At 40.1% G+C, this 19,711-nt stretch overlaps 1 protein-coding gene across 1 annotated transcript in view; it reads right to left on the bottom strand.

Moving 5' to 3' along the window:
- Positions 1–4,059: 4,059 nt before the first annotated feature.
- Positions 4,060–19,711, bottom strand: part of lrrc58b (leucine rich repeat containing 58b) — a 52,762-nt gene continuing 37,110 nt past the window's right edge. Inside the window, exons 2-4 of the mRNA XM_063050630.1 lie at positions 11,649–11,777; positions 9,111–9,388; positions 4,060–7,629 (exon numbers count right to left, since the gene is read on the bottom strand). Of these exons, the coding sequence (XP_062906700.1) occupies positions 7,436–7,629; positions 9,111–9,388; positions 11,649–11,777 (601 nt within the window). The 3' untranslated portion in view covers positions 4,060–7,435. The remainder of the gene's footprint in view (positions 7,630–9,110; positions 9,389–11,648; positions 11,778–19,711) is intronic.

The following is a 19,711-nucleotide window of genomic DNA, read 5'->3' as shown; positions in this document are numbered from 1 at the left end:
CATGGAAGGTTAGTTAGGAAGGTTCAATCATTAGGTATTAATATCGAAGTAGTAAAATGAATTCAGCAGTGGCTGGATGGGAGATGCCAGAGAGTAGTGGTGGATAACTGTGTGTCAGATGGAGGAAGGTGTCTAGTGGTGTGCTTCAGGGATCTGTACTGGGTCCAGTGTTGTTTGTCATATATATTAATGATCTGGATGATGGGGTGGTAAATTGGATTAGTAAGATACTAAGATAGGTGGAGTTGTGGATAATGAAGTAGGTTTTCAAAGCTTGCAGAGAGATTTAGACCACTTAGAAGATTGGGCTGAAAGATGGCAGATGGAGTTTAATGCTGATAAGTGTGAGGTGCTACAGTTTGGTAGGACTAATCAAAATAGAACGTATATGGTAAATGGTAGGGCATTGAAAAATGCAGTAGAACAGTGGGATCTAGGAATAATGGTGCATACCCCTGAAGGTGGAATCTCATGTGGATAGGGTGGTGAAGAAAGCTTTTAGTATGCTGGCCTTTATAAATCAGAGCATTGAGAATAGGAGTTGGGATGTAATGTTGAAATTGTATAAGGCATTGGTAAGGCCAAATTTAGAGTATTGTGTACAGCTCTGGTCACAGAATTATAGGAAAGATGTCAATAAAATTTAGAGAGTACAGAGGAGATTTACTAAAATGTTGCCTGAGTTTCATCTCCTAAGTTACAGAGAAAGGTTGAACAAGTTGGGTCTTTGTTCTTTAGAGTGTAGGAGGTTGAGGGGGGACTTGATAGAGGTATTTAAAATTATGAGGGGGATAGACAGAGTTGACGTGGATAGGCTTTTTCCATTGAGAGTGGGGGAGATTCAAACAAGAGAACATGAGTTGAGAGTTAAAAGGCAAAAGATTAGGGGTAACATGAGGGGGAACTTCTTTACTCAGAGAGTGGTAGCTGTGTGGAACGAGCTTCCAGCAGAAGTGGTTGAGGCAGGTTCGATGTTGTCGTTTAAAGTTAAATTGGACAGATATATGGACAGGAAAGGAATGGAGGGTTACGGGCTGAGTGCAGGTTGGTGGGACTAGGTGAGGGTAAGAGTTCGGCATGGACTAGAAGGGCCGAGATGGCCTGTTTCTGTGCTGTAATTGTTATATGGTTATATGGTAACTGGATCAGCAGACTTGCAAAAGACACCAAGATTGGGAGTGTAGTGGACAGAGAGGAACACTATCATGGCTTGCAGCAGGACCTGGACCAGCTGGAAAAATTAGCTGAAAAATGGCAGATGGAATTTAATGCTGAGAAGTGCGAGGTGTTCCACTTCAGTAGGACCAACCAGGGTAGGTCTTACATAGTGAATGGGCATTGAGGAGTGCTGTAGAAAAAAGAGATCTGGGAATACAGGTCCATAATTCAATGAACATGGCATCATACAGGTAGATAGGGTCACTGACCTTCATAAATCGAAGTATTGAGTACAAAAGATGGGATGTTATGTTGAAGTTGTACAATATCTTGATGAGGCCTAATTTGGAGTATTGTGTGCAGTTTTGAATACCCTCCTACAGGAAAGATGTACCCAGGTGTCCACCGCTTTTCCATCGTTCGCTTTATGACACCTCACTGTTACGAAAGACCTACGTTAGTTACCTGTTTTCGCTAACAGAAGGTGTTTTCATTGTTACGAAAAAAGGCAGCGCACGCCCTGAGCAGCCAAGCTCCTCCCCCAGAACTGCATTCTTGCCGGCATTGCTTAAACACGTGCCTGTGAGCAGCTGTTAGCCAGATGAGTTCTAAGGTATCGGAAAAGCCTAAAAGAGCTCGTATGGATGTTACACTTAGTGTAAAACTAGACATAATTAAGCGTTTCGATCGTGGTGAACGAAGTAAGGACAAAGTGAGTCTGGCTTGTGGAAGTTGATGAAGATGATGTTGAAGAGATTTTGGCATCCCATGACCAAGAACTGATAGATGAAGAGCTGATGCAATTGGAAGAGGAATGGATAACAATCGAAACCGAATGCAGTAGCGAATGGACCTAAAGTGAAATCGTCCAGGAACTGAACGTGAAGCAACTGCGTGAGATTTTCGCTGCAATGCTTGCAGAAAAATACGGCTTTAATTTTGAAAGGGTACGTAGGTTTAGGGCATATTTGCAGGATGGTTTGAGTGCTTACAAAGAACCGTATGATAGAAAAATGCACCGGGCTAGGCAGTCAGGCATACTGTCGTTTTTCAAGCCTTCCACATCAGCCACAGCAGATGACGAACCTCCACCTTCGACATCGAGGCAGACAGGCAGACATAGAAGAAGATGACCTGCCTGCCCTGATGGAAACAGATGACGATGAGATGACACCTCAGTGTCCCACCACACCAACCTCCGACGACTTGGCCTAACACACCATCATCAGTGTGCTCGCTGTCTTCCCGATTCTGGTAAGTGATACTACACTGTACATACATTATTTATACTTTATATAGGCCGTGTATTTTTGTGTTATTTGGTATGACTTGGCAGCTTCATAGCTTAAAAGTTACTGGAAAGAATGTTTCCGCTGAGAGCGCTTGTGTGAGATTTTCGCTACAGTGTACAGTGCAGCAATGATTGCAGAAAAAAATTTCTACTTTATATAGGCTGTGTATTTATCATATCATTCCTCCTTTTACTATATGTTACTGTTATTTTAGGTTTTATGTGTTATTTGGCATGATTTGGTGGGTTATTTTTTGGGACTGCGAACGCTCACAAATTTTTCCCATATGGTAATTGCTTCTTCACAAATGGTAATTGCTTCTTCACTTTACGACATTCCGGCTTACTAACTGTTTCATAGGAACGCTGTACCTTCGGATGGCAGGGGAAACCTGGTAAAAAGGTTGAAAGGGTACAGTGAACATTTCCCTTTGTCAAATACCTTGCTAAAGTCCACATAGACAAGGATGTTGCGGGGACTGGAGGGCCTGATTTATTTGAAAACATTGAATAGGTTAGGGCTTTAATCCTTGGAATGTAGAAGATTGAGGGGAGATTTAATAGAGGTATACAAAATTATGAGGGGTATAAATAGGGTAAATGCCAGAAGGCTTTTTCCACTGAGGTTGGGAGGGACTATAAACAGAGGTCCTGGGTGTAGGGTGAAAGGTGAAACATTTAAGGGGAACATGAAGGGAAGCTTCTTCGCTCAGAGGGCTATGAGAGTGTGGAATGAGCTGCCAGCACAAGTAGTGCATGCGAGCTCGATTTCAATGTTTAAGAGAAGTTTGGATAGATACATGTTTGGGGTATTGAGGGCTCCAAACAGGTCAATTGGAGCAGCAGATTAAGTGATTCAGCCTGGACTAGATGTGTCAAAGGGCCTCTTTCTGTCCTGAACTTCTGCTAATGAGCAAAGATACAGGTATACCTAAAAATGGTAGTTATTGAACACAAGAATCATGGTGTACATTAATGTTTTTCTTCAAAGAGCACTTTTTGAAAGAATTAGTTGTCTGGAGGAGGCTCAATGAGAAGATTAACCTTTTAAATATATCAATAATAAAGTTTGTGACACTTCAACTTGTACTGAAATATGCTGATTTTTATAAATATACACAAAACCAAAAGGATTTAATTATCTAACGGAGTAACAAAATAAAATGACTGGCAAGACCAAAGTAGAAATCCTCAAAAGTCAAAACAGTAATCAGTCATTAATAGGAAAGTATTGTTTTTTTAGTTTTGATTAATTGGGGCTTACACGTCAGACTTTTAGATATTAGGCAATGAAGTGATATGGGAACCGTACAGGAAAGTGATGGAAAGCTAACAGATTAGCCATGATTCAAATAATGATAGAGTAGATGCAAGGGGCCAAATGGCCTCCTGCTTTCTCATACATTTTGTGCTCAATTCCCCACATACTGGATGTGTAGCTGAGTTCTGAATTATTCTACACCTACTAAAAGCAGAACGTTTCAGTTGCACAATAGCAGTTATAATGTTGGATTATAATTTGGTTATGACAAATGGGAAAACACCCACAAGCAGTAGTCAATGTGATGTCACTCTCCATTTCAGGAAAAAAAGCAGCAACAACTTTGCAGGCTTCTTTATTATTAATCTACTCGATTGTTCAATCAAAAAATGATTCATTGGGTCAATATTATTGATATTTACATAGAATGAGCATCAAATAACAGAATGTTCCAGAGATAATTCAACAATCCTGTTCTCCCAGTTTAGATAAATGTTGACAAACAGCACAAACTAGTGAAATAAAACTATAGTACCTATAAGTGCAGCTTTCAACAATCTGTGGTTTCTGATAACATCTCTCTGAAGAGAAAAAGCTTATAGAATAACCCCATTGTGTATCAAAGTGATTCATTCATGATTTTTATTCAGGTGTACAATGAACAACATGAAACACCACTGGTGATCCTTCCAAAGGTGGAGTTTGCAGTCAAATAGATTCCTCTCTTTTTTATTTTGCTGATTCACAGCTACAAATATGGCTATGAATCTCGAGTCCTTTCTGCTCATCCGTAATGTCAATGGTTAGTACTTCCTTGTTTTCAATCAAACAGAATAAAAGAATTAGCGTTAAATAAGCCCCTGAATTCCTAATAAATTTGCCTACGCTGAAGGTTTCACCTTCCTAAAACCAATAGTTTGCATTAGTATCCAGTGTTATTTAATAAACTGGCTTTACATTAGAATAAACCTGTTAACTCAGCAGGCCAGGCGAACAAAGAGTCCTGTGTTCCTCCAACATTTTGTGTGCGTAGCTCTGGACTTCCAGCATCTGCAGAATCTTTTGTGTTTATATCTCAATAAACTTGCTTATATATCATTTACATATACTTTGCAAATGTGAATTGTTTCATCACGAAGCCCCGTTCATTCTTTTCAATAGCATTAACTCCAGCATAAAAGTAATAAAACTTCCGTCCGTGCAAAACTGGGGGGCAGGACTCGATTCATTTTAACAGCATTGGATGAAACAAAAGGCAAATATCCTTCCTTAAAAATCAGAAGTTCCAAATGCCATAAGTAAAAACTATAATAATCAATAAATTCCATTAAGGTATTTGAGCTCACAGCAGGGAACATTCTTTTTCCAGTTTTACATGCAAAATAGGATGCCTGTCCCAGCCATTCATCATCTGATGTATCCAGAGATTGTCAGACATAACAAATCAATGCAATTGCATGAATCCATGAAGCATTACTGTTTTCTGTAACTTAATTCAGCAACATAAACAACCCAAATCCTTCACATGAATATTAGGAATGGAAGTTTAAGATAGATAGAAGCTCAAATGCCCGATGCTTCCTCATGGACTGTAACCATTTTCTTTAGCCTAAGGATTTCATTGCAGGCACTTTTTTTATACACTACCACATCAATTAATTTGTGATTACTTGTATTTTATTGTGAATCTATTTATCCAGTAGCAAAGAGGAATTAAACAGAAGCAAAAATGACTACCAGACCTTTCAAGCCTGCACACCAGTCAATATGGCTTATATGTTGGCCTCAACCCCTTTCTGTGCCAGTTCCCTATTACCCTCAATATTTCAGCTATTTATATATCTCTACACTAAACATATCTAATGACTTATAGAACATAGAATAGTACAGCACATTACAGGCCCTTTGGCCCACAATGTTGTACCGACCCTCAAACCCTGCCTCCCATATAACCCCCCACCTTAAACTCCTCCATGTACCTGACCTCTACCATCCACTGAGGTAGAGAATGCCAGATTTTCATTACTGAATGAGGTAAGAATTTTGGACGTTTCACAATTTCAAATACTTGGCCCCTCGTTTTGTAGCTCCATACCTTTCTCTGTGACTTCCCTACTAGTGAAAACATCTTGATTAGCCACCTGAGAATCTTATACGTTTGAGCAAGGTCACCCGTCATCCTTCTGAACTCCAAATAATACACATTCAAACTGTCTAGGCTCTGTTGGTAGGACAACCCTCACATCCCAAAAATTCATCTGGCAAATCTCCTTCAGACTGCTTCCAATGCTACTATATTTTTTAGGCAAGGGGATCATAACTGTGTAGAGAATTTCAGGTATGGCCTCAGCAACATGTACAGCTATGGAAAAAACTCCTTCTATTATGACAAAGGGTCTCGGCCCGAAGCGTCGACTGTACCTCTTCCTGGAGATGCTGGCTGGCCTGCTGCGTTCACCAGCAACTTTGATGTGTGTTGCTATTATTAAACTCTACCTTCTTTTCAAAAAATAAAAAGGCCAAAACACTGCTTGCCTTCCTAACTACACATTGCATTGCCTGATAATATAGTGATTTTTGCACCCAATCTCTATGAACTTGACTCACTTGCAGTCTTTCTCCATTTAGATAATAATCCATTTTCCAATTGCTCGCACTGAAATATGTTTGAACATGACCTTAAACCTCTCCTCATTAAAACTCTATTGGACAGCTTTTTGCCCAATCACTCAATCCATCTCTTCTCCATTGAAGAATCATAATGTCCCCATCACAACATGCCTTCTCACTTAATTTTGCACAGTGACCCATCTAACAGAACTGCTTTCTCACAGCTCTAGTGACCTGGGTTCAATCCGGAGCTCCATTGCTGTTAATATTAAATTTGCTGTAGAGACTCCTTTAAGTGTATGGGTTTCCTGCTTATAATCTCGTCTCATCCAGCAAAACAAAGAAAAGCAGGCTGATAGATTGATATGTCATATTAATGTACCCTTAATATGCAGGTGAGTGGCAAATCTGGGAGGTGGGCTGTGATGGGAATGTCGAGAGAAGAGCTTTCAAAGAAAAGGGAATGGGATCACTCTGAGTTGCACAGACTCGATTGGTCAAAATTGTTTCCTTTTAGGACATAAGGAACTGGCACATGATAAAAGTGTGGAAAGGTGGGAGTTCTTATATCCACCTATAAGGTTGCCACTGAAGCAATAATTCTAGCAATGAACATAACACCACTATTTAATCCAGTCTGTTAATAATCAGAATTAAAAGAAGAATTGCTGCTAGGTATGGTATACTGTATTGTAATTTTACAAACAAGATCTTCTTCAAAGAAAAACAGTTTTTTGATACATGTTAAGATTAGCATTTCAAATGAAAGATTACATGTATGAAGTTTTTAACATATTAAAGCTGTGCTTCACATAATATTTTAGACGATTGTTATTTAAAATAGCTCTTTGCATATCCAATAAAGAATGCCAGAATATTTCAAAATTACTGGCATAAAAATATAATCCTTTTATACAAAAAATTATGTAATAATACTTCAAAGATTAGGAATGCTGTGCAAACCAATGGACTACAAATCTGATGTAAAGGCTTGGACATTAGTGTAAATGCTTCCATGACTGGATTCAAAAAAACCCTGGCACATCATATAAGATGGGTTCAAGTCATCCAGGACTGCAGAAATCTAAATCTTCATGATCTTCATATATGAGCATTTAGCCAAGCAGGACTTTCTGCATCCGGTGTTGAGGAATGTTGAGTTCATCATCAGAATCACAGTCACTCTGAGAGTTAGAGCTGCAGGGCGAGTAGCATTGTGGAGAACACAGATAGTGCATCAAGGGCAGGCGGTACTTGCCACAGAAGTCGACAAACTTGATATGACGAACACAAGAGTCAAAGTAAACTCCTATGGAAGAAGAAAATAATATGTAAAAAAAAATAAACTAAATGAGTATAACCTTTTTTTTCTTGGCACTGAGATTTCAGTATCTTCTGCAGTGAAAAGACCAACACGTGAAAAAGGTTAGTCACTGAAAATACCAGTCTTAAATTTCACTGGTTTCTGATTATATTTAAGACCATAGCTTTAGAAGAAATAAACAGTGGAAAATAGAAAGGTATGAGGAGTGAGTTGGTTAGAATCCTTTCCTACCACAGGCATTGGCTCTATATTACTGATTCTATATAACTACATCCTCCAAGATAGGATTATCAAACATGATTTTGCATTGACTTTATTTTCTGAGACAGGTATTGGGACTGAACACCAGCTCCTCAGCAAGCACCAGTTATACGAAACAAGTGGCATGAAACAAGTACAGGAATATGGATTTGGGAGGCTGCAGAGAGTATTGGTTGCAAAGTATAGGGACCTTGTCTCAATTGCTGATTCTAAGGAACTTGGGGTTCTTGTGGGTTACAACTTCAGTCTGGATACACTTCTTTGAAAGGGGAATTTTAGTCTCATGTACATGGACAGAGAACCAATGTCAGTTACACCTGTAGATTTCACAATGTTCAAATGATGTTCCTTTATGTGTCAGAATTCCTTAACATGAGGGGAAGCTTTTACCATCTCATATAGAAGGTGCAGGGAAACAGCTGCAGGGACAGAAAGGTTTGGTCCACAGTTTTAATATGCAGTAAAGAGACTCATCCCTCTAAAATTTTAATACCCTGATTAGATATTTGACCTCTCCATCTGTCAAATATGATACAACTGAGGCTCAGCAGCCAAATCTGCCAGCATGCAATCATTTGCTTCAATGTGCTTCGAGGAGAATAATCTGTAGAAGTGCAGTAGGATGTGTGTCTCCTTATCATCTAGAAATTTAGCCTCACTCGCACAGTTAAGGTGAACTTCTCAATTACATCAATTACTGTCATAGGAATGTATACTGACAGGGAGCGATGTTCAGAGGTTTTTGTATCGTTAACGAAATCGTGCACTGCATCTTCATGTTGCTCACTGTACTAGAGCACTCACATTAAGGAGGAAAAAAGGGTCAAAGGTTCATTTGACTGTCAAAGTGTCCATGTACAATACAACTCTGATATTCGAAGATCTGGTAATTAGTAAATTATTGTCACAGGGACTGAGGTACTGGCATATGATTACCGCAGTACAGAAGTAATACAAGAGAAAAGCAACAAAATGTAAAATACAGTGTTACAGCTACAGAGAAAGTGCAGTGCAGACAGACAATGAGCTGCAATGCTATGACGAGATAGATTGTGAGGTCAGGAGTTCATCTTACCAACAGGGAGCCATATAATAAGAAAACATTAACTCCTGAAAGATACAAATAAAAATTAACTGCAACCCAAGCATCATTTTCCCTCCTTTCCCACTCCGCTCCAAAAGCAATGTGAAGCATAGGTCCTTACCAGCACACTTGGGGTTTGGGCACTTGCTGGCTGAATCCAAATAGCTGACCAAGTTTCTAGGCATGTCGTAATGAGTATACCGAATGTTGCGGGATTTCACAATCCGTCCAGCCAGTTCGAGTAGAGATGGGGGGTTGTAGATTAGGTCTCTTATAAATCGTACAACAAGAGGGTTGCCACGTAGACTGAGCTCCTGTAGATGGACCAGGTTGAGGATTTCTTGAGGAAGATATGTAAGTAAATTATTGTGAAGACTGAGTGACCGTAGAGAATTCAGCCTGGAAGGTCAGAGGTGATTGTAGTCAGTGGTTTGGAAGGGCAATTTATGTCATTATTTAATGAAGCCCACTAAATAGAATATTCTGGCAAACTAATATAGTATTGCTTTTTATTTATTCATAAACCTTAAAACCATTTCTACCATTCAATATCAGGATTGATTGGAATCCTACTCATATCCCTTAGTACTAATAGTTACCACTAATCTATAACCTCAAATTTAAAATTAATAATTAATCTTACATCAATTGGCAGTTAGGAACAGAAATCTACAATGTTGTATACCTTTAGTCCTAGCAGACCTGACTAATTTTTAAACTATATGCTGCAGTCCTTACGCGAGGCTTAAGGGATTGGTCAGACCACACTTGGAGGATTGTGAGCAGTTCTGAGCCCTTATCTAAGAAAGGGTGCTGGCACTGGAGAGGGTCCAGAATAGGTTCACAAAGATGATCTTGGAAATGAAAGATTAACATGCATGGAGCATTAGGCGGCTCTGGGCCTGTACTCACTGGAGTTTAGAAGAATGAGGGGCTTCTCATTGAAGCCAATAGAATATTGAAAGGCCTAGACAGATGGATGTAGAGAGAATGTTTCTTATAATGGGCGAGACTAGGACCAAAGGGATTAGCCTCAGAATAGAGGGACATCTATTTAGAACAGAGATGAGGGAAATTGCTTTAGCCACAGAGTGGGGAATCTGTGGAATTCATTGCCACTGGATAGTGAGTGAACAGCCCTTTTCAAGTCCAGCCACAAATTCTCAATTGGATAGAGGTCTGGATCCTGACTTGGTCACTCCAGGAAATTAACTTTGTTCTTTTTAAGCCATTCCTGTGTAGCTTTTGCTTTAGTTTGTCACTGTCTTGCTGGAAAACAAATCTTCTCTAAAGTCACATTCTCTTACAGACTGCATCAAGTTTTCCTCCAGCATTTTCCTGTATTTTCTGCATTCATTTTACCCTCCAGTTTCACAAGTCTTTCAGGGCCTGCTACTGTGAAGCATCCCCACAGCATGATGTAGCCACCACACTTTATGGTAGGGATGATGTGTTTTTGATTATGTACAGCGTTTGGCTTATGCTAAACATAGCATTTAATCTAATGGCCAAGAAGCTGAACTTTGGCTTCATCAGACCATAGAACCTTTCTCCAGCTGACTTCAGAGTCTCCCACGTGCCTTCTGACAAACTCTAACCAAGATTTCAAGTGAGTTTTTTTCAACAGTGGCTTTCTCTTTGCCATTCTCCCATAAAGCTACGACTGGTGAAACACCCAGGTGACAGTTGTTGTACGTGCAGTCTCTCAGGTCTCAGCCACTGAAGCTCGTAACTCCTCCAGAGTTGTCATAGGTCTCTTGGTGGCCTCTCTCACTCGTCCCCTTCTTGCACGGTCACTCAGTTTTGAGGACAGCCTGCTCTAGGCAGATTTACAGCTGTGCAATATTCTTTCCATTTCTTGATGATTGACTTAACTGTACTCCAATGTATATTCAGTGACTTGGAATTTAACCTCTTCGCGGAGTTGCTTGGAGTGTTATTTTGTCTGTATGGTGTAGTTTTTGCCAGGATACTGACTCACCAGCAGTTGGACTTTCCAGATATGGGTGTATTTTTACTACAATCAATTGAAACATCTTGACTGCATGTGATGATCTCCACTTAACTAATTGTGTGACCTCTAAAACTAACTGGCTGCACCAGTAATGATCTGTGTGTCATATTGAGGGGGGTGCCTTGAATATTTATGGAATCAATTATTTTGTGTATTATATTTGTAATTAATTTAGATCACTTTGTAGAAAGTTCCACTGTTGATCAGCATCAAAAAACCTACTGTGATTCAATGTTGCAAAACAATAAAACATGAATACTTTCAAAGTGGGGGGGGGTGTAAATACTTTTAATAGGCACTCTAAATAATGTGTCCTTATAGTTGAATCAGGGAGAAATGTCATTACACAATCTTTGTTGCACTCTCTCTCTCGATGGCACACACTTTTTTTTAAAAAAAGGATTGGTCAAGTGTAGTCTAGAGCTTTATCTATACAGACCCAAACTTCTAGTTATAAAAGTCTATATATAAATGTATATTGAGACAGAGGAGACTGCAAATGCTGAAATCTGGAGCAAAACACAAAAGCAGGAGGAATTCAGTGGGTCAAGCAGCATTTATGGAAGGAATAAACATTGACGTTTCTTGTCAAGACCCTTCACCTGGACTCATTTACAAATGTAACACACATCTACTCTTACTTACTGAGCAAGCTGTGGTGGAAGGCCTTGAATGCGGTTGTCACACAGTCCCAGATAACTTAGGCACTGCAGGTTTGCAAGTTCTGGAGGAATTGATAGAATTCCATTTCCACCCAAGTACAACAGTTCTAAGCTGAAGAGGGACAGAAAGCAAACAGATTAAATTGGAGGGGTTCAGTGCATTTTATTATTTTTAACTACATACTTTCAAAACCAATTTACAGCATTTTGACAACTGGCTAATCCAAAGGCAAGACTTAGCCACCCAACATTTTTTCTCCAATTGTTTGTAAGGATGGCTTGTTTTGACAGCAATACCCTGAATATAATGATTCAGCAATGTAAAGATTAGATTTATTTGCAATGTCAGCAGAACTTCACAGCTACACACACAAAATGCTAGAGGAACTCAGCAAGTCAGGCAGTATCTATGGAAATGAATACACAGTCAACATTCTGGGTCAAGACCCTTTCTAGATGATAAGTCAGAGGGCAGCTAAAATCACAGAAGGGGAGCAGTGAGAGAGGATCTCACTGAATTCCAGAACAGAAGACTTAAACTTCTTCATGGCAGGCATCCCTCGAAGAGACTTCACAGTGGAACAGCAGATGATAAATATAAGAGGTTCTGTAGATCTGGAAAGCTAGAGCACCACACAAAACGCTAGAGGAACTCAGCAGGTCAGGCAACGCATTAGGGTATAAACATTTTATACCCTACTTTATTTTTTTTAATATAAAAGATTTTCAACTTTTCAGTCCTCTGGTACCACTGCTCCATGCAAACATCATAGAAAGGCTATGGTCAAATGTCCCTGTGATTTCCTCCCCTGCTCTCTTCAAAATCCTAGGATACAGCCCACCCAGCCCTAATGGTTTACCTATTGCAAAATCTTTCATGTGCCTCAGCCCCCCTATTTTAACATATTCAATGTCTCATTCATCTGCTCTTTTATGATTGCTTGGGAAGGACCATCATCACTGGAGAAGATGGATGTAAAATGCTCATTGAGCATCTTAACAGGGCCCTCAATATCCATGTGCAAGTTCTCATTTTTGTTCTTGAAGCTCATCTTCCACAGAAAGGATTTCCCAAGTTTATACAGCTTATACACAATTGGGAGACCGGCCAAATGGATCTGCCAACTACTGTGAGGCTGCAGTTCACTTCCGCAGCTGCATTTCCAATTTGCAAACTGACTGGGTTACAAGCAGTTCACAGAAAGGGGAGGGGAGTACTTGTATAACTACTAATGTTCTTTCCCTCTACCTTCATAAATAAATTGGATGATTAACCCAAGATTTTCCATTTTCTCTTTGACATTTAGGGAATTCTCAAGTAAAAGATTTGCTGAATCCCAACCAGCAGAAATAGGTCACCACAACAAAAGGCACAAAACTGGCACAAGTATAAAGGCAGTTGCCCCACAGTGACTGGACCACAGGCTCCAACAGCATTAGAATCATACTTAAAAGAAGAAAAAGTAAATGTGAAAAAAGTAGTTTTGTGAACTGTCCGAAGAATGTTGCCTTTAGTCACGTTGTTCACTGGTAGGTACCATCTTCTTCATTCTTGCAACTCAATTTCTTTGACTCTAAAACAAGATTTATCCAACTTTAAATATTCAGCATTAACAGTCCTCTGAGATGCAGAATTCCAAAGATTCACTACTTCAGAAAAGACACTCCTTTTATCTCCTTATTAAGAAAATAATCACATTGTGTTTGATTCTCTCGAGGGGAAATATCCTCACAGCATTTACTCTGTCAATTCCCCTCAGAATCTTGCATGATTCATGAAGATTGCTCTCATTCTTCATAGTCCTGAGAGTATAGGCCCACATTCGAGGAGCTGATTTAATAAGCTAGCTCTGTGCTGCCTCCAGCTACACTGAGACCAAACCTGTATGCAATGCTCCACATGTGATCTCCACAAAACCGTGTAAAATTGTAGATTTCCTTCTTTATTACAAATGTAGAAAATGCTAGAAGAACTCAAACATTCAAGCAGCATCTGTGGAAGAGAAACAAGTTAATGCTTTGGGACAGGGGTCCCTTCCCAAGAACTTCTTTCTGTAGATGCTGCTTAACTAGTAGAGTTGTTCCAGCATTTTCTGTTTTCGTTTCAGCAACGATGTTCCTATTTTGGGCAACATTCCATTCAACTTCCTCATTCCTTCTTCTATACTAACTTTGTATTTGTTTTCTGAGGATATCCAGATTTCTCTTGCACCAATTGAACAATCTCCCCATACCTCTACCCCTAGCAGCAAATCTCTATCAAGCACCCCTCAGAATAAACAAGCCTACTAGTCTATCTATTCTCACCCTATTAGTCCTCAGAGCAACAGATCCTTCCTGCAGTGATCAGAACTGCACACAATAGTCTGCGTGAAGTCTAACCAATGTTTTGCTAATGTGAAAATGACCTCACTCCTGTTTTCAGTCTCTTAACTAATCTATGCTAACATGTCACTCTTAACACTATTAGTCATAACTTTGTGCAGTAATTTTTTTTGCTGGTACTCTGAAAAAAGCAAACTAGTATTGAGCATTAATAAGTATAGCAATTCACCAAACTACACATCATTAAAAGGAATATAACTTCACCTTATGGACTGAGCAAACCCATATACACTTCCAGAAAGATTCAAAGAACATATATTATCAAAGTATGTATGCAGTATACAACCCTGAGATTTGTCTGCCCACAGACAGCCACCAAACAAAGAAACCTCATAGGTTCAATATTCTTTCATCATTTTTTTAGTATCACATTTCCACCATTATTCCAATTTCAGAGTAAATTTATTATCAAAGTACATATATGCCACCATATAGGATCTCGAGATTAATTTTTCCAGGCATTTGCAGGAAAAAAAAATAGAATTTTTATGAAAAGCTATACTTAAACAGGCAAATACTAAAGAAAAATAATGTGCAATAGAAGATAAGCTGCAAATAAAAATAATACTGAGACCTTGAGTTGTAAAGAATCCTTGGAAGTAAATCTGTAGATTGTAGAAGCAGTTAGGAATAGTGGTGAATGAAATTATCCACGCCATTTCAGGAGCCTGATAGTTGCAGGGTAAAAGATGGCACCAAGCTGTAATGTCCCTTGGGTATGTGGCTCTGACTTGGTTTTACTTTAGATTCATGGGGGTTGCTTTAGGGACCGTGTGGTAGCTTAGGGGTCAGGTTAGGGGTAGGGACAGGGATGAGGGGAGTGAGAGGTTAGGGACAGTAAACAGAGAAATAGGGAAAGGAGCCGGAGGCTGGAGTTCAGTTCAGGCTGCCCCCATCACATTCTCAGACCATGTTGGTTGTTAACGCAGCAATACAGTTCACTGCATGTTCTGAGGTGCATGTGATCAATAATAAATAAATTTAAATAAATAAAACTGTTCCTGAACTTGATGGTGTAGGATCCAAGGCTCCTGTCCCTCCTATTCGATGATAGGAGTGAGAAGAGGGCTTTGTTAATGGGTGCTGCTTTCTTGTGACAACACTCCGTATAAATATACTCAATGGTGGGGAGGGCTTCTCCTGGGATGCACTGGGCAGTGTGCACCATTTTCTGCAGCTTTTCTGTCCTTGGTTGTCGGTGTTTCCATATCAGGTGGTGATGCAGCCAGTTAGGATTCTCCAAGTTTTATCACTTAGATTATGAGAACACTCAGTCCTCGTTTATAGTTATTTAGAAATGCATGCACGCATTAGGAAATGATACAATGTTTCTCCAGAGTGATATCACAGAAAAGCAGGACAAACCAAAGACTAACACTGACAAAACCACATAATTATAACATATAGTTACAGCAGTGCAAAACAATACCATAATTTGATAAAGAACAGACCATGTGCACGGTAAAAAAGTCTCAAAGTCCCGATTCGATCGACTCCCGAGTCCCCGATAGCAGGCGGCAAAGGGAGAAACTCCCTGCCATAAACCTCCAGGCACCGACAACTGCCAGTGCATTGGAAGTACCCGACCACAGCCGACACTGAGTCCGTCCATCCGAAAACTTCGAGCCTCCGACCAGCCCCTCCGATACAGCCTCCCGAGCGCCATCCTCTGCTGAGTGCCTTCAACCTCACCCCAGCCGCTGAAACAAGCAAAGCCGAGGATTAGGGGCCTTCTGCTCCGGAGACTCCGGACCACACAGCAACAGCGGCAGCGAAGTGGGCATTTCAGAAGTTTCTCCAGATGTTCCTCTGTACTCTCACATCCGTCTCCATCAAATCAGAATTGTGCACGGTCCCCTACTTGACCTCAGCACCGAAGTGGCCGCGTGCGCTGCGTCATGCTGCCATCTTCTCCAACATTTTTGAGGATATTAGGTCAGTTCTGTTGACTGCATCTTAAAACTAAGATTTTAGCAGCTGCTGGCCTGCTTTCCCACCTTCGTCCCCAACACAGAAATGGAGAACTAATATTATGATACCAGCTTGATATTTCATGCAAACCTGATCTGCGGGCACCTGATGAGAGAGTTAAAAGGGAAAAAGGATAAGCAGAGAAAAGTGGACACATTTATATGGAAGTCAGACTTCAGTGAAATAAGTGTAATAATATTATGACTGAAGCAAAGAAAATAACCTAACATACTTTGTAAAGTTTTCCAAAAAGGAAAATACAGTCGATTCTGGTTAATTGGAACACATCTGGCCAAGTACATTTTGGCCCAATTAAGCAGCTGCTCCAATTAGCCAAAGTTTCATGGAAATAGTTAAAGGTTTTTTTTTAAAAAAGGCAAACTACCATTTATCTGAGTAACAAATCATGTACTTAATTGAAATACAGAACAAATTTAGAATACTATTACAGTACTATAAAACTGTAAATTCTTAAAACCTGTCAATGGAGGAATTCATCCAGTGTATGCAGCCTTGTTCTTTTCATTGACCGTAAATGAACAATATCAGAGTCTACACCTAATATAGATAATGGACTGCCTTCATACAATGCTTCCAATGATTGCATCCTCTAAATCTGCATTTTCATTGTAACTTTCAAAATGATTGTCGATACACTCAAATTCTTCATAGTTCCTAACCTGTAGTGAAATCGTTTCACTTTCACTCACGGCAGTTTCTGGCATCTCCAAGCCTGAATGCTTGAAACCACTGAAACAGTTCTGAATTGTCTTACTGTCTATTTCTCACCAACTATCAGTGACAAAAAAAATCACTGCTTTTTGAACACAAATGCATGCGTCTGATGCTATTTAAAAGCTGCTCACTCTAAGCATGGCATAGTGTCTAACAGCTAAATAAGTACATGCAACTGACACTAGTGAGGGGCATATTGTCCCAAAGAAAAGAAGGAATTTCTTCATTAGTTTTTGTTCTTTAAGAGTTCTCCCCAATAAATAGCTTTCCTGATTAACCATTGGCCGAATTAATCATCATCCACTGAACATAACCTACTATACAAATGTCCCTAATGCATGTCTCTACCACCACACCTGGCAGTGCATTTCATGCACCTACCACTAAGTGTTTAAAAAAAAACTACCTCTGATATCCCTCCTATGCTCTCCTCCAAATAGTTTAAAGTTATGGCTCCTTGTATTAGCCATTTCCACCTTGGGAGAAGAAAAACATCTCCGGCTGTCTATGCCTCTTATTATCTTGTATATTGTACCTCTAACAAGTTGGTTCGCATCCTCCCGCTCTCCAAAGAGAAAAGCCCTGGCTCACTAAGGTCATTATGTCCTTGATAAATGAGTAGAATCTAAAAGCCCGAGATAAAACATAATTTGTCAATAACATTCAGCAGCGCAGTCAGCGTAGAAAGCAGTTAAAATTTTCAAGCCAAAGGTGATGCCTGAACTGCCAAGTATTTCCAGTATTTTCTATTTTTATTTCAGAATTATCATCAACTTTATCTAATAGTCTTTTTAAGTGAACAAATTAGAAATAATTTAAAAATGAACAACACAAGGCTAACCTTGTATACTCTGCTTTTGCTTGATCTACTTAACACCAATCGATAAGCTCACAGCCAACCTCAACATATTAATAGCTTCAGATTAGAACGGTAGCTACCCATTATTGCTCCAATTCCTGATAGCTGTCTACCTTCACACTTGAAATACACCCTTGAAGTTACATAAAGATTGACTATGATGTGTATCACCAGTAAACCAGCCAACTGCATGTGCTCTGACTTGCAATAAAATCTTTTATCCTGCCACTGATTGGACCCTTGGCACCTGTTCAGAACAGAAGGCTTAGATATCAGATCACAAAATCAAATCAAGTTTAATTATCATTCAATGGTATGGTAGTTTGCCTCCCTGGTGCCAGGGTCCGGGATATTTCTGATCGTGTCCAAGATATCCTGAAGTGGGAGGGTGAAGAGCCAGAGGTCCTGGTACATATAGGTACCAATGACATAGGTAGGAAAAGGGATGAGGTCCTGAAAGAAGAATATAGGGAGCTAGGAAGGGAGTTGAGAAAAAGGACCGCAAAGGTAGTAATCTCGGGATTACTGCCTGTGCCACGCGACAGTGAGAGTAGGAATGCGATGAGGTGGAGGATAAATGCGTGGCTGAGGGATTGGAGCAGGGGGCAGGGATTCAAGTTTTTGGATCATTGGGACCTCTTTTGGCGCAGGTGTGACCTGTACAAAAAGGACGGGTTACACTTAAATCCTCGGGGGACCAATATCCTGGCAGGGAGATTAGCGGGGGCTACTGAGGTGACTTTAAACTAGAATGGTTGGGGGGTGGGAATCAAATTAAAGCGGCTAGGTGTGAGGAGGTTAGTTCACAACAGAGGGATGGGAACCAGTGCAGAGAGACAGAGGGGTGTAAAGTGAGCGTAGAAGCAAAAAGTACAAAGGGGAAAAGTAAAAGTGGCAGGCCGACAAATCCAGGGCAAGCATTAAAAAGGGCTAAGAGAGTTGTAAAAGAGTGCCTGAAGGCTTTATGTGTCAATGCAAGGAGCATTCGTAATAAGGTGGATGAATTGAAAGTGCAGATTGTTATTAATGATTATGATATAGTTGGGATCACAGAGACATGGCTCCAGGGTGACCAGGGATGGGAGCTCAACGTTCAGGGATATTCAATATTCAGGAGGGATAGACACGAAGGAAGGGGAGGTGGGGTGGCGTTGCTGGTTAAAAAAGAGATTAACGCAATAGAAAGGAAGGACATAAGCCGGGAAGATGTGGAATCGATATGGGTAGAGCTGCGTAACACTAAGGGGCAGAAGACGCTGGTGGGAGTTGTGTACAGGCCACCTAACAGTAGTAGTGAGGTCGGAGATGGTATTAAACAGGAAATTAGAAATGTGTGCAATAAAGGAACAGCAGTTATAATGGGTGACTTCAATCTACATGTAGACTGGGTGAACCAAATTGGTAAAGGTGCTGAGGAAGAGGATTTCTTGGAATGTATGCGGGATGGTTTTTTGAACCAACATGTCGAGGAACCGACTAGAGAGCAGGCTATTCTGGACTGGGTTTTGAGCAATGAGGAAGGGTTAATTAGCGATCTTGTCGTGAGAGGCCCCTTGGGTAAGAGTGACCATAATATGGTGGAATTCTTCATTAACATGGAGAGTGACGTAGTTAATTCAGAAACAAAGGTTCTGAACTTAAAGAGGGGTAACTTTGAAGGTATGAGACATGAATTAGCTAAGCTAGACTGGCAAATGACACTTCAAGGATTGACGGTGGATATGCAATGGCAGGCATTTAAAGGTTGCATGGATGAACTACAACAATTGTTCATCCCAGTTTGGCAAAAGAATAAATCAAGGAAGGTAGTGCACCCGTGGCTGACAAGAGAAATTAGGGATAGTATCAATTCCAAAGAAGTAGCATACAAATTAGCCAGAGAAAGTGGCTCACCTGAGGACTGGGAGAAATTCAGAGTTCAGCAGAGGAGGACAAAGGGCTTAATTAGGAAGGGGAAAAAAGATTATGAGAGAAAACTGGCAGAGAACATAAAAACGGACTGTAAAAGCTTTTATAGATATGTAAAAAGGAAAAGACTGATAAAGACAAATGTAGGTCCCCTGCAAACAGAAACAGGTGAATTGATTATGGGGAGC

Source organism: Mobula hypostoma, chromosome 6, assembly GCF_963921235.1.
Source record: "Mobula hypostoma chromosome 6, sMobHyp1.1, whole genome shotgun sequence".
Lineage (NCBI taxonomy): Eukaryota > Metazoa > Chordata > Chondrichthyes > Myliobatiformes > Myliobatidae > Mobula > Mobula hypostoma.
The sequence above is the reverse complement of the archived record's forward strand: the minus strand, read 5'-3'. Positions and strand labels throughout refer to the sequence as shown.